At 45.1% G+C, this 15,529-nt stretch overlaps 2 protein-coding genes across 2 annotated transcripts in view; one reads left to right on the top strand and one right to left on the bottom strand.

The window, feature by feature from the left end:
• The window catches only part of LOC134483568 (disks large homolog 5-like), a 130,439-nt gene that overhangs the window by 22,202 nt on the left and 92,708 nt on the right, over positions 1-15,529 (bottom strand). The gene's annotated exons all lie outside the window — the stretch shown is intronic.
• Positions 5,627-9,973, top strand: LOC147998889 (uncharacterized). The gene is made up of 5 exons (XM_087595977.1): positions 5,627-5,783; positions 6,815-6,974; positions 7,443-7,586; positions 9,472-9,577; positions 9,701-9,973. The coding sequence occupies exons 1-4, from the start codon at positions 5,657-5,659 to the stop codon at positions 9,527-9,529; spliced, it is 489 nt and encodes a 162-aa protein (XP_087452103.1). The 5' UTR covers positions 5,627-5,656; the 3' UTR covers positions 9,530-9,577; positions 9,701-9,973.

The raw sequence follows: 15,529 nt of genomic DNA on the forward strand, positions 1-15,529 counted from the left end.
GCCCAGCCATCACCCTGAATGTCAGCTGTGTCCCTCAGTATCAGCAGGATGGGGCCTGGGCACCGTAGTTTCCCCAGGACCTAAAGCTATGTCCTTGAACTCAGTGCCATGCTCAGCCCTTCCAGCCTCTTTCAACCCTTCTGGATGCTCAACTGCTCCTGCAGCAAGGCAGCAGTGTGCACATTCTGTCACGTCATTTGTGTGTGTGTCTACAGGAGGTCAGAGTCTGTTGCCTCTGTTCATTTCTTTTGCTGTATTTGCCTTTCTGAGGAGGCAGGACCCACAGGTATGGGAGGCAGCCACATGCATATTCTGCAGCCATGTCTGATTCCTCTGAGCCTCAGTCCCACTTACACACCTACCCTCCAACCTCCCCACTCCATGTCACCCCTGGGGCTCTGTAAACCTTCCTGCTTTCTGTCTTTATATAACTGGTGACACTCCAGCCCTCAGTCAGTGGTGTCATACAGTGTTAGTTTGTCTTTGCACTGCCTGGAGGTCTGACTTAGGAGAATGGCTACCATTCTCATTCCTGTTCAAGGGTCAGAATCTGAATCCTATGTAAGGCTGAATAATATTCCAGCACATGGCTGTGCCATGTTGAATTTACACAGTCACCTATGGATCTTATATTTTGGCTTGTAAACACACACATATAAGACTCAAGTGACACCCAAGTGGAGAATTGCTGGAGTCCTCCATGGCTTTCTGAACCGTCTGAGAGACCATCCTGTCCACAGTGTATAGGGCACCATCTACTCATAGCTCACACAGCATGAGAAGATTAGTGAGGATTAACCTGGCTTCTCTGTCTCCTACTTTCTGCCACACTAGCCCTAGCATCTTTCTGTATTGCAGTGAATGTTTAGAACCCAGGAGGATGGCAGCTTCCTTGCTCAAATATAGCAAGTTCCTCCTTGCCTGCTTTGAGACTGAGTCTCATGCAGCCCAGGCTGTCTCTGATCTCACCATTAGTTAAAATGGCCATGAACTCCTGGTTCTCATGCCTCAGACGTCTCTGAGTGCTGGGTGACAGGTATGCACCACTCTTAAGTCCTGCCACTGGGACAAGAGTGAGCAGAGCCAGCTCTGAAGCACACACTTTGCTGGTGTCAGTGATGACTGACTTATGATCCTTTCCTCCTTGCCCATGGCCCTTCTCCTTGGTGCATGCCATCCTTCCTCCCTGTGACTCATGGGGACACCAAGCCTGAGAATGTCAGGAAGAAGTTTACTTACTTCACTGGGTTGGAGGCTGTTAGGTTCCTGCGTCAGTAGGTGAGATTCAAGCTAGAAGGTTTGTGGCATGAGAAACGGGAACAGAACTGGCATGGCAGGAACAATTGTCACCTGGCTCTGAGAAGACCATGTGGGCAGAAACTCATCGTTGGGCAGGTAGTGAGCTCAAGACCAGGCTGGGCATTGCTCAGCGCATGTGAACAGGTATGTGTACATGGACATGTGTTTCCCCCACATGGTCACCACTTATCCAGGCATGGTGAATACTCCAAGGAGCTTTTTATGTTTTAACATTGTGTGTGTTTGTGTGTCCATACATACATATACACACATACATTCGTACATATACACGAATACACGTACATGAAAACACATGCATATACATGACTATACACATTCATGCTCACACACACATATATACACACCTACATGCATACACACATGCACACACACACATACACACACATACACACATACACGCATACATGCATACACACATACACATATACATACACACATACACACACATACAATACATATACACACATACAAATACACCTATACACACATATAGACAGACATATACACACATATACATATACACGTTAACACATACATGCATACACACATTCATAACCACACGTGCATACAGACATATACATATATACTCACATACATGTAAGCACATGAGTGGAAGCCAGAGGACAGCTTGGCCCTTGTTTCTCTCCTTTTTACCACGTGGGTCCTGGGGATTGAGTCAAGCTCATCAGACTTGACAGCAAGCCCCTTTAACTGTAGAGCCCTCTCATTGGCTGCCAGTTGCCTCTTTCCACAAATTCTATCCATGGTGGGATGTTTAGAGTTGTTATTCTCATGATTCCTTCAGCAATAGCGCAGACATCATTTACACTGCATTAGGAGTTATAATTCATGTAGATGTCAGGAGAGCTGGAGGCGTGGATCAAGAAGAGAGCCCACTTTCAATGTCATTATGTGGTATTGCCTTAGGCCCTTTTATACACTCCCCTGACTTTGTCTGAGTATATGTTTTAGGTCTCTCTATGACTGTGCAAAGAAGTAAGAGCTAGGGCTGGGCCACAAAATAGGAAAGTACTTGTTCATCCAAACACAAAAACAAAAAACAAACAAAGAAACAAACAAAAATAGCTCTAGAGTTAAATATTGGTGCTAGTACTGAACTACACAGCCAGAAGGTATTTTTCTAAGTAAATAACACAATATTGGGGATGACAATATGATCAAATATCCTACAACTTAAGTTTGCAATGTTACCTACATTTTATAAATCAAGTCTGACCACCATTTTGGTTGTTTCCAATCATGTCTGAGTGCATCATCACGGGAATCCCAAGGAAAATCAGAAATGGGTTCTTGAAGCTGTTGCACAGGGCCAGTATAGACCTAAATACCACAGAGGAAACCTTGATTCTTATCTCAAGGGATCATTCACCATCCCTCTTGTCACATAACTTATGACAAGAGGTCACCTTTCCTAAACTTAGCCTTTTTCCCGAGTGCTGCAGAAGGGAAGACCTGGTGTCAAGGGGTCTGGATTCACACCACAGGACACTGAATTCATTTAAATAGGTGTAGTTTATTAATGCACACACCAATACAGTTCAACCAGAGCAACAGCTCACAACTGTGTACTGGACATTGCTAGGCCCCGCTCATTGCAAGATCCACATGGGCTCATGCACAAGTGCTGGAAATGCTGCTGTCTATGGCCCTGACTCAGGACATTTTACACATAATTGTTCCTATTTTCCTTGAATCTATTGGGTCCTATGTGAAGAATACACTTGGGGAACTTGTTAAGATTAACAAACCTCATAACATACAGAACATAACAGGGTATGTGACCAGCACCACACAGTTCAACGTCAGAGTTTTTTGTTCTTTGTTAGTGTTTTTCTTGGCATTCATGATGTGGAGGCGTATTACAGAACAATAGGAAAGAGCTGGCTGCTGTGTAACAAATTCGCTGCTATTAAGGTAGGTATGGGGGCAAGACCTCAGCAGTAGCCCTTAAGATGGGAAGGAGATGATGTGTTTGATAACTGAAAGGAGCTGCCTCAGCTGTGTTTCTCTGCTTGCTCAGTGCCCATTCAACATCACTCTGTCCCTGAAGAGGAACTCAAGGTCTGCCCCCTGCTGCCTGTGAGCCAGGAAGAGGCACAGAAAGGCAAGGCCACAGAACTGGTTTCCAATCCCTCAGTAGTGCTGGATTTCCAATAATGTACTTGTATACACAAATACACTGTGGTAAGTTGCAATAGATACTAATCATTTCTCACATAGGGCAGCAGTTGATTGACTACAACTAATTCTATTAAAAAAAAGAAACCTGGCTCTTGTAGAAATATATAAAGAAATATCTAGGATGGTGGGGGATGAATTCTGCCATGGACTGAACTCGTGGAAGTGGGGTTGGGAGAAAGATGCTGGTTAAATAGCCCACCAGGTTCACATTGTGTCAACTTGATTTAATCTAAGGACAAAGAAGTGGAGTATCTCTGATCGATTTCTTCTAGTCCCTTTAAAGCATCACTGGAGTTTGAACTCAGAACTTCACACTTCTTGATGGGGCAACTACACTCAAGGAAGCTTAAGATTTTCATAGGCACAGTATTATGCTACATATACAGAGTAGATAATACTAAGATGTTCAGATGGTAATGTCCATTTGTATGCACTCTTAATGTGGACCTAAAAAAAGAGAGATCAAGGTCCTTAAAATAGAAAGATCAGTTCCAGTTGTTTTCTACCATTCCAAACAGAACGACTGGTAGGGATAGAATGGTAAATAATCGAGAATTCGTAGATGATGCTTTGAATGAAGTGTGGATTTCTGTGCTGGTTTAAAACAGGGTCTCAAGTATCACATGTTGCCCTCTACCTGGCTGGCCAGGATCACTTTGAGCCTTGATAAACCTCCTTTCACTTTGCAATGAATAGGCTTATAAGAGTGGCCTCCAAGGACTGTGCAGACAGCATTAGCCTTTCACAGTTGAGGTGTATAACCCACAACTATAGTTTTAGCCATGTTTTTCCATGTCTGTCAGCTATTTCAGATTGTTGCTGTTATATGCCTGACAATCAAGGATGCAGAAAAATAACCTGATACAGAGTAAGGACATGGTGACCACATGGTGATCACATGGTGCCTCTTCCGTACGTTCTGGATGAGGTTTGTTAAAATTCCAATATTGCAAAAAGCTTTATATAGGGCCCATCACATTAAGGGTCACTATGCACTGTTCTATCTAAAATGGCCTAATCAGAACTGACTCCCATATAACACTTCCTGCAATCCTCATATGAGAAGCTTGAGCTTTTAGTTTTGACTTTTTCTTTTCTCGTTCTTTCTTATTTTTTGCTATATAAGTTGAGACAAAGATAGTTAAGGCCATGAATTTGCCCCCAAAATTTGAACTACGGATGTGATCAATCAGTGTTAGTGGGTGCATTCTATAAAGTATTCATTTTTTACCATGATAGATGCTTTTGTGTTTGGTGGGGTGGCCATTTCCCAGTGTACAGGTGCTGGGACCTTGCTCTATCCACTTAATGATGTTTATAGCCTCATTTTAGACGTTTCTGTGCACCCTCTATATCTCTTGTGTATTTTATTTTTCTGATAGAAGCTCATGGTACATCTTACTCAGGCCTGTGAGCAGTGCTCCTTTGGTGACATTGGTGCAGAGAGGAGAACCCCACAAGCAGCATGAGGTTCCCGTCATTGGTGGCTCCAATATTGCACTTTCCTCTGCCAACAGGTCTCCACACATTTCCTAGCACCTTAAAGACTTCAACTCTTTCTCCTAAGGAATTTTCTGGTAATTGTCGATTGCTAAGCACATGACTTCATGAGTGTTCCCGTAATACACACCCATGTTGTAACCTACCATGCAGACTATTTCTTGATGTGATATAAAGCACCTGTACAGAATGAGACAGGAGAACTTTTGACTGCATATTCAAGCTGGTGTGAAATCTCAGGAAGTTTTAATGGCTAACATTGGTGAATGAGGACAATGTGAGTTAGGATGAGACATTTTTTGGGAAAGATTTGAAAGGAAACATTCATTTAGATGCATAGGAATTACTAAGGTTTTATAATCAAGCCTTGAGGAAAATTTGGCTTTGGAAGCAGGAGATGCTCAGTGGCTCTGCCCCAGGAAAGTCTCCTGGAAAGGGCACCTCTGCTTATGCTCAGTACAGGGAGAACATTAGCAGGAGGCAAAGTCTGCTCCCCATGACATCTGCTGTCCCTTCTTGGACATTCTATTGTCTCCTAGAGAGTTCTGGCATCCTCTGTGATGTCACCAGTGTTGTAGTGACAACCAGTGCCCTAGTTTCTCTCAGTCTGAGTCTGGCGGTTACAAGCTAAGACATGTTTTCCCGTCTTCGCAAGCTTTTTGGGAGGGGGAACGTCGATTCTGGAGAGACTAGAGTGAAGGAGTCTGGCCTTTCGTCTCAAAGTAATGATGGACAAAGACAGCACTTCTGGGGAATGTGGAGTAAGTTCTGGGCAGTGTATTTTGAGCTTCCTGCCAGGGTGGCTGCAGGCTTAAGCTGACCTTTCTAGCAATGGGCCACAGCAACTGGAGCATCTGAAAAGGAATTGAATTTCCACGAATATCACAATTCCCTAAAGTCAAGGATTTCAGAACTTTAGTTTCCCCATCCCCACTGGGAGGATATGGTAAGGCCAATGCTATTATACTGTGAACTTCTGGTCTTTACTTCAGTTAATTTGCTCTGTTACATTGATATAATAACACCATCAGTGGTCATGGAGGGTCCACCTTTTCTGAGTTTAGACAGGGCAGCAATGTATTTCACTATCATTGCTTCTTTAAATACAGTAGGTATCTGACAGTAGTAACAGGGAGAGATTGTGCTTCAGGCAATAATCTTATGTTCTTAGACCTTCTCCGATTTCTTCTAACTGGCAGGGTCATCGTTTGCTTTATATATTAGAGGTTGTATGTTACAAAAATTTTTCTACAATACCAAAACTATTTGGAACGTGTAGACCAAGATTCAGCCTGTAACCTATTCGCACTTCTGGGGCATTTGGTATTTCACATAGGGACACTGATAAGTTTGTTGAACATATCCTCCCTGGAAATGCGTTTTAAATCCAAAGTTGTTGCTTTAGAGTATCAGGGTAGGACATCTGAGTGTCTCCAATCACTCAAGTTTTGTGGATGGTGAATTTATCATCTGAGTTCTGAAGCCACAGGGGTGAGGGTCCTGAAACCAAGCTGTACCCTGTTCAGCTGATAATAATCCTGGAGAAGCCATCTCCGTGGTACATGTAAGCACGTGATGTCCAGCATAGGGAACACCTGGCTGCTTACATCTTTTGGTCTCTATAGAGTAGTGCGAGAACTGAGATCCCCTGAGGAGGTCTCTTAAGCATAGACCAATCGCCTAGCAGTGACACTGGGTTCCAGGCTTGTTCTCCTGTTTAGGCCTCACTGTGATCTATGTACACTCTATGCATTCTCCCCATGCAGGTTCACTTGTGTTCTTCTACCTACAGACGCTGGGATAGAAACATCTTCCCATGGCACTGACCTAAGCAAGAATCAGGCCATGAAGGAAAAGGAGAAGCTGATTAAAGAGCTGCAGCTCATTACCGAGGAGAGAAATGACCTGAGAGATCGCCTGAGGTTTCTGACAGAGAGATCCATGAAGAACAGGTATGAATCACACCAAATGCTCTTGTTTCATTCCTGGGTCTGCAAGGTCACCTTTTTCTTATCCTGTTAAGGTTTTGGGTTCTAGAAAGCTGTGCCTCCCTAACCACCCTGTGCTAAACCTCACCTCCCATATAGTGGAGATTCAGAACCTTACCCTTCCTCAGGAGTGAGATTGAAAATGGACTCATCTGCCTCCACTTATTTAAAAGCAGAACATGTGGTCTGAATGAAGAATTCAGGGATAAAGTCAGGGAGAGTGAGTTCCCAGTGTGCATTTGCAAAGCCCTTGACAGCTGGTGGCTTTGCAAGATTGTAATTGCAGTGAGTTTATGGTGAGTCTCTGTACTTGCTAGGCAGGGGACTGAGTGCTGGAAGATCCAGGCAGCAGCCTGGAGTAATATAGGACCCACCCTGAGTTCATATATTCCTAAATGCCGATGTTCATTGTATTCTATCATTTGGGGCCAGGCCACACTTCAGGCCAAATCCATATTACGAAGACCTGGAGAGAATGGAGGAGGCGGTCATGTCAATTCTGCACAACTTAGAGATGGAGAACACTGAGGTCCATGAGAACAACCATAAGCTGAAGAAGGAGATTACCTTCTCTAGGTAAGTCCTGGTCAGAAAGGCTATCACTTGTGGAATGGCCATTTCTGACTTTCTTTGTTCTGGATTGGACGGTCTTCAGCTCTGGTTCTATCTCTTGTGCTATTTACCCATCAGTGTTCCAGGGTCATTAGGGCTCAGTTTTCAGTTCCATATGTCACCAAGGTTAAAGCCAATGACAAGTACTAATTTGACATTTGCACTTGGTTCTTATCCCAAAGGTGCTTCCTACACAAGAGGTCACATGACCACAGAGTGTCAATTGTTCAAGAACCAAGAAATTGTTCAAAACTCTACATAGGATCCAATCTATCACATGGATATGCAATTTTAGATATGTTATTCATCTGTCACCATTTCTAGACTGCAGCTTCAAAAAGAGCAGCAAAATATGCTTGCACAATAATTCAGTTTCTGAAAAGTGGTTAACTTCCCAGAATACTTGTGCATAGGCAGAGCAATGAACAATTCCATTACATGAGGTGGTTGGCTGGTTGTGAGTGTAAATTAGAAAGGTTACTAAAAGACTGTTACTCATCCCAGGATTGTCTAGGCATCTTCAGAAGGCTCTAGATAGAACAGTACTGATTGAAGTCAGCAGAAGGTTATTAGGCTGACCTGGACCTATGGTGTCACACCAGGTTTTATAAAATTCAGTGCGTGGACCACATGGTTAGCATGACCTTCTCTTGGTTCTACTGACCTCCTTTGAGGGTGTTGGCCCACTACTAATTGATGTTGGCCCCATGCATTGGGCTTTCATGGATAGTTGTAGATCCATGTTCTTTCTCAGAGGTGTGGACACTAATTGGTGTCAGGCCAAGCAAACAATTTATTCTTCCCCGAATTAACTCTTTATGGTTTGTGCAGCAGCCTTATATGTATCAAGATGCATTTTATTAAGTCTTCATGGGTATCTGGGATCTGGTAGAGTTAGTGGGACTTGGGAGTAGGAATGGGAGGAAGGGCCAGCATGATCTTACTATGCATACTGTATTTCCATAAACCTGCTTAGCCAGCTCCTGATGGAGAACACATGTAGGAAGAAGTTGGTCCCCCTGAAGCAGGAGAGCAAGGAGGTACATCTTGATTGTGCACTGAACCAGAAATATTTGGTTGACTGCAACAAGAAAGATAAAGACCATCAACGGCCAGAACCAGCATTATCAGGTAGGGATGAGCAGATGTGTTAGCTTAACAATATCTGATAAAATTTGCCAATTTGATACATCTTTGCTTCTCTTACCACCTTTCTAATTTACACTCACAACCAGCCAACCACCTCATGTAATGGAATTGTTCATTGCTCTGCCTATGCACAAGTATTCTGGGAAGTTAACCACTTTTCAGAAACTGAATTATTGTGCAAGCATATTTTGCTGCTCTTTTTGAAGCTGCAGTCTAGAAATGGTGACAGATGAATAACATATCTAAAATTGCATATCCATGTGATAGATTGGATCCTATGTAGAGTTTTGAACAATTTCTTGGTTCTTGAACAATTGACACTCTGTGGTCATGTGACCTCTTGTGTAGGAAGCACCTTTGGGATAAGAACCAAGTGCAAATGTCAAATTAGTACTTGTCATTGGCTTTAACCTTGGTGACATATGGACATCTCCTTTCTTCCTGCAACCCGATGAGGTCTCTTCCCATTGCCCTGTTCTTGGTTTGCACTGGTATAAGTCTGGGTCCCAGATTGGCAGCCCACATTACTGTGAGGCTTGCTGGAGATTTTGCCCTGCCCACAGAGTTAGCAACAATGATATCAGTTAAAAGGTCCATGTCGACTGTCCAATAGAACTGAGGTGGTAGAAGGCAGCATTCTGACAGCTGGCTTGCATTTCCCGACCAAATCAGTGTCTGAAAAACTGCCTTCCTCTCCCAGGTCTCAGAAAGTGCAAGAGAGCTGGAATTGGACACACCCCAGTAAGAGAGCTTCCTGAAGAATAAGTTGCTTTCTCAGGAGTCCCTGATGACCAACATCCTGAATGGTAACAACATTTTTTGGATGAGTATTCTTCCTCAGAGTTAATTTGTCATTTATTAGAGACCCTAAATTTATATACCACTAAGCCATCCTGACTGATTGAGGTCTTACTCACTTTCTTCTTCAGAAAACAGCACTTGAGAGACAACTTGGGGGACCGCCTTTCATTATTTGTGCTAGAGGAGAAACAGCAATACGTCTGTGCTTCTAAATGTTCGTTAAGAATATGCTGTTTAGAAATATTTTTGTTATGATTTTAATTGAAGTTTTCTTTTTGTTGTTTCATATTTATATGTTCTTGTTACTATTTTTACTTTCAAATATTTTTAAATATTTTTATTCATTTTAATCCTGTTTTGTTGTAAAAATGTATTTGTTATGAATAAAAATTGAATTCTATGTCTTGACTCTTAAGACTATCTTTCTTACTCAAGGGTTCTGTCCCTTCCTGTGGACCTAGAACTTACAGCTACAGATGGATCTCTGCATGTTCCATGGAGCCTGGGCTAATAAGTGAATTCAAAGTCACCAAGGTGTACCCAGTGTGACAGTGTCTTTTGTGTGGATAATGTGGCTGTGTCTCGGACACACACTTTATGATGTAATCACTGACACACTTTACCCAATTGTTAGGGTCCATGTGGTTCTTCTGAGAGAGCAGCAGATGCTCTACCCTGTGAGTCATCACCACAGCTCCTGCAGGTGGCTTTTGTTATTCCACATGAGGTGCTGTATTAGGTGGACAGGATCACCTCCAATTAAATAGAGAGATCTCAGGAGATGTGTGTTCACAGGGAACTTACTGAGGCGTGCGTGCTCAACGTGTTAGGTTGTCAGGCATCCCTACAGAGCTCTGGTGTTCCCACTGCTCATTGTGTGTCAGGATCATCCTCCAGCATCACTTAGTTTTCATATTAGAGCAGATCTTTCACCTATTATCAGTGATGACCATATGTATTCTGCACATCTGATAAAATACAGAATAGAAACTAGCTTCTTGTAGGCCAGATTGGCATAATCAGTTTTTTGATTGTTAGCAAGAAAATTATTTTAATCTAAGCAGTTTAGGAAGGAACCTCCAGAGCATCCATAGTGAGTGTAGCTTGCAGCTGTGAACACAGGTTTCTTTTGGAGAGAAGGCCTGTGCAAGCCCAACCTAGGTGGGACAATTCAAGCTACCCTTTTTCCATGGCCAATCTGGGATCGTATTGAGAATGTATTTTTTCCAGGTGACTGATTTCCAATTTGTGGAATTGATCTAACTTGCTGAGAGTGGAGGTGACTCAGAGAGTTAAAGTACAGAAGGACCAATGCAGTATGTCCACAAAAGCTTGCTGTCACCCCAGGGCTTTTAAAAGCTCAGCAGCTAGAGAAGCAATGTAGTATTTGGTTACTCTCATGCTTAGGTCTAGTCATTCATTAAAAGCTGACCATGACACAAAAAGTGTCATCTGTGTCACAATACAAACTAGTTGTAACTAGATTCACACCACACTATCACATCACCACCATATTTGAGGTTCTCAGTTACTATCTAAGAACCTGGAAGAGGCCTGGGTCTTGCTACACAAACTCATAATTTATGTCTTCATGACACTGTGTGCTTTGTTCTGTTGATGCTACCATTGGCATACAATACCTTGGATACTTTGTGCTGACATCTGTGACCTAAGACAATAGTTCATGTCATCCTAACCTGAATAAACTGTCCTTAGAGTACAGTGTAGTGGGAGGGGCCTTCTTTTCCTATGAGATACCAAAACATTTCCAGTCTTCAGTCAAGTCTGTCAGCCATTGTCCAGTGCCTGTCTTGAGATGTCCACCTTTTCAGCTGAGAGTCTTCATCCAGGCAGCTCTGTAATTCTGTAGAAGATTAATAGGGTTCTTGCCCTATTATTTAATTCACTGTGACTGTACTTGCCGAACATGCTCAAAGCCCTGTGATCCACCCTAGCCCTCTGTGCTTTAGAGAAAGAAAATAAAGAACCACATTGCACTTGAAGTTTCTCCTCCAACAAAAGGAGAGCCTGCATAGGGCCTTTAAGTAACTCTAAGCCCCAGCTTCCCCACAACTCCCTCCATCAATTCCATGATTGGTGTGTTTTCAGTACTACTCACTTTCTTCTGTGTGCAAAGAATGTGCACCATGTCAGTAAGTGTGTGTGTATGTGTGTGTTTGTGTGTGTGTGTGTGTGTGTGTGTGTGTGTGTGTGTGTAGTCCCTAGTGAAAACTGTCGAGATACATGCAGACTCATGCTACTACTGTCCCATGGCACCTTGCAGGGAACCCTGAAATGGTGGCTACTTTAATACAGTCTAAACCGGGTGTGCATGGTTTCTGTAAGGTCACCACTACAGAGAGCAGGAAAAGCTTCAGTAGTCACATGGATGTGATCAATCAGTGTTAGTCATGCCCTTCCAGTATGGTAGACTGCAGGTTGTCTGTCCCCAGCACTTTGCTCTCTTGTGCCCAAACAATGCCAAGGTCAGGGCCGTTGAGCCGTGAGGCAGAGGCTCACCACCCTCAGTGCTGCCTAAGACCCCTAAGACTGTCTCTTTTGGGTGTGTGCGTGCTGGACACTCATGGATCCTGAGATCTCCGCAGCTGAGGTGAAACAGTACCGGAGCCATTGCAATGTGGGCACACATTTGGTTTTGGAGCTGGGCCACTCTTTGACTTTTATTGAGTGGAGAGACAACTGTTGGCTGAGCCTTTGGTGAACCGGATGGCCCCTGGCCACGTCAGCAGTCAGCAGTATCAAAGCTGAGCAACCAGTGTTTTATGTTTCATTTTGTCATCGCTGGTCAGTGTTCTGATGCCACAGCACATGGCTGGTCTCAATCTCCCCATGTGGCCACAATCCCTAATTGATATTGCCTCCACTTCCCAAGTGCCACTGGGATTTCTGTAGAACCCCTAAGGCAGCAGCAAGCAGGAGCTCCTGGCTATTCCCTCCCTGCTCTCTGCATCTGCATGTCGTTCTGTGTACATATGGCTATGTCCTCATATACTCTTGATGCCATGATACCTTAATAAACACTTGAATCATGCCCTGATGGCCAGTTTTCAACTGCTACCTGACACAATCTATAATCGCCTGGGAAATGAGGGACAGTCTGGATCAGACTGGCCTTTGAGCATGACTATGCGTGACTGTCTTCGTTGCTGTGGGAGATGCCAGGCAGCCTCTTTTCTGATCCTAGAGTCCCTATACCCAGCCACTTGTCCCCTCTACAGCCAGACCCTACTTCTGCTCCTAGGCACTGTCTTGGACTTCCTTCCCTCAGGTGGCTTCTCTCCTTTGGCTGCTACAGAAACCTGTTATGAGGACAGGAACAGGGAGTTAAGAGTTCAGAGCCATCTTCCCTTTGATGTTCTTTCTCAGAGGTCAGTGGGACACTTAAAGAGTTTTGTGTATACATTTTATTAAGCAAGGGACAATCATGCATCAGACACAGGAAACTAACAGCACATCTACCGGACCTCCTTCAACACCTGGGCATCTCTTCTGGCCTGTGCTTCTGTGTGCTGAAACCTGGGGACCAACTTCCTGTGGGGTTTCCCAGGATGACTGTGCACATTACTACACTGACGTAAATCCTCAAAACTCACAAACAGCAACAGGACTGACCGCCACAGGAAAGGTTCTCCATCAACAGATACCACAGACCAGCAAGCAGAAGCATGGGCAGGTGGTGCTGTGGTTCACACACTTCTCTTTCCTCACTAGGGCAGGTGACCCACTGAAGAAAACAAGGAGGCAGCAGGATGGAAGAGGAAAACTACAACCCAGTCCTTGCATTAAACACCCAAGCACATTTAGACTAGAGGAGAGAAGTTTGCCAAGAATGAGGGCCACTTTGGACATCCATCATCAATAGCCCTGGCTGTCTAGGCCAGCATCAGATCCAGCCGTCTCCAGGCAGGTGTCCGCCAGGCCCTCAAGGGCACTAAGAGCATTAACCATGAAAAATAGAACAAGATATCTGCCTCTTGCCTGCCTGACAGCCAAGCATGTGTATGCCCTGGCTATGCTCACGCTGGGACCCCTGCTAGATATTAAGATATAGAGACCTGATAGTTAATTAGGACCCTGTTCGAAAAGGAAGATACAGGATATTTCCCTCTGGCATCCATATGTGCATGCATGGTTGTACAAGCTGGTAGAATCTCTCTCTCTCTCTCTCTCTCTCTCTCTCTCTCTCTGTCTCTCTCTCTCTCTCACACACTCTCTCTCTCTGTCTCTCTCTGTCTCTCTCTCTCTGTCTCTCTCTCTCTCTCTCTCTCTCTCTCTCTCTCTCTTTCTCTCTCTCAAAGTTTTGAAGCACAGCAGAAGAATCTCTGGGACTCTAAGCCTGAGCAACCTCATCTGTGAGCCACAGCTTCTGTGTGAGAGCTCCTTTGTGTGAGAGGCATAGGGTGACTGAGGAAGGTTGCTGGTGTCCATCCCTGGCCTGCATGTGCATGCATACAGACACATGGATACATGCACACGCTGAGTTCCCCTCATCCAATCCTGAAATCTGAAAACACTGAATTTCAAATCCAGGCGTTCTCCTAACCTACACCTTCCCTCAGGAATTGGAGATGAGGCCTTGCAGGAATCCTCAACCAGTGAGACTGGCCCAGACCTTCTGAGATCCATTCTGCCCCAGGAGAACACAGCAGGTGGTATCAGGACAACACAGAAACTCAAGACTCCAGCCTGATGCAGGGACCGCCTGCTGGGTTAGGAGAAGACTCAGCATCAGGTTCCTGAATGAAAACATCACCTCTGAACACACAGGGTCTCTGTGGCTATGCCTTCAAGGCATCTTCAGCAGCAGCTTAAATGGACTAGGGATGACTATGGGAATCTGCCTGCAGGGTGATGTGGGAATCCTTTTGCTAAGGCTTGATCGCTAGATGTTGCCACAGAAACCCTTGAACTCTTCTTGGAGTACAGTCCAGGCAGAGGCTGAACACAAAACATTCTGATTATGAACTGAGTTTAACAGATAATCCGGAACCTGAAGGCCACAGGCCCAAAGGTCTGCACTGCAGGGGTGAGGCATCACTGCAGGGATGACCACACAGTGCAGGGGTGAGGTGTCACTGCAGGAATGACCACACACTGCAGGGGTGAGGTGTCACTGCGCGGATGACCACACACTGCAGGGGTGAGGCATCACTGCAGGAATGACCACACACTGCAGGGGTGAGATGTCACTGCAGGGATGACCACACACTGCAGGGGTGAGGAGTCACTGCAGGGATGACCACACACTGCAGGGGTGAGGCGTCACTGCAGGGATGACCACACACTGCAGGGGTGAGGAGTCACTGCAGGGATGACCACACACTGCAGGGGTGAGGTGTCACTGCGCGGATGACCACACACTGCAGGGGTGAGGTGTCACTGCGCGGATGACCACACACTGCAGGGGTGAGGCATCACTGCAGGGATGACCACACACTGCAGGGGTGAGGAGTCACTGCGGGGATGACCACACACTGCAGGGGTGAGGTGTCACTGCAGGGATGACCACACACTGCAGGCGTGAGGAGTCACTGCGGGGATGACCACACACTGCAGGGGTGTGGTGTCATTGCGGGGATGACCACACACTGCAGGGGTGAGGTGTCACTGCGGGGATGACCACACTGCAGGGGTGAGGTGTCTCTGCAGGGATGACCAGGAAGTTGATTGAGCTCCTCAGGGCTCTCCCTGTCCTGAATGTGCTTCCCTTCTAGGTGAGCACTGCAGCTTTCAGGGTGCTGGAGCCCTGTGTGGGCAGCAGTAGAAACTGCTAGCCTTGTTATTCACAGCTGAAACTATCACACAGGGCATTCCAGAAGTGAACACCACCAAAGTGGGGCCTTTCACAGCATTCTGGGTAGGATGGCACAAAGCCCCATGACAATTTCGCCTGTGATCCATACCAAATGTCTGCTGTCACTGCCTGTCTCTTAGGA

The sequence above is a fragment of the Rattus norvegicus genome, chromosome 19, assembly GCF_021556685.1.
Source record: "Rattus norvegicus strain SHRSP/BbbUtx chromosome 19, alternate assembly SHRSP_T2T, whole genome shotgun sequence".
Classification (NCBI taxonomy): Eukaryota; Metazoa; Chordata; class Mammalia; order Rodentia; family Muridae; genus Rattus; species Rattus norvegicus.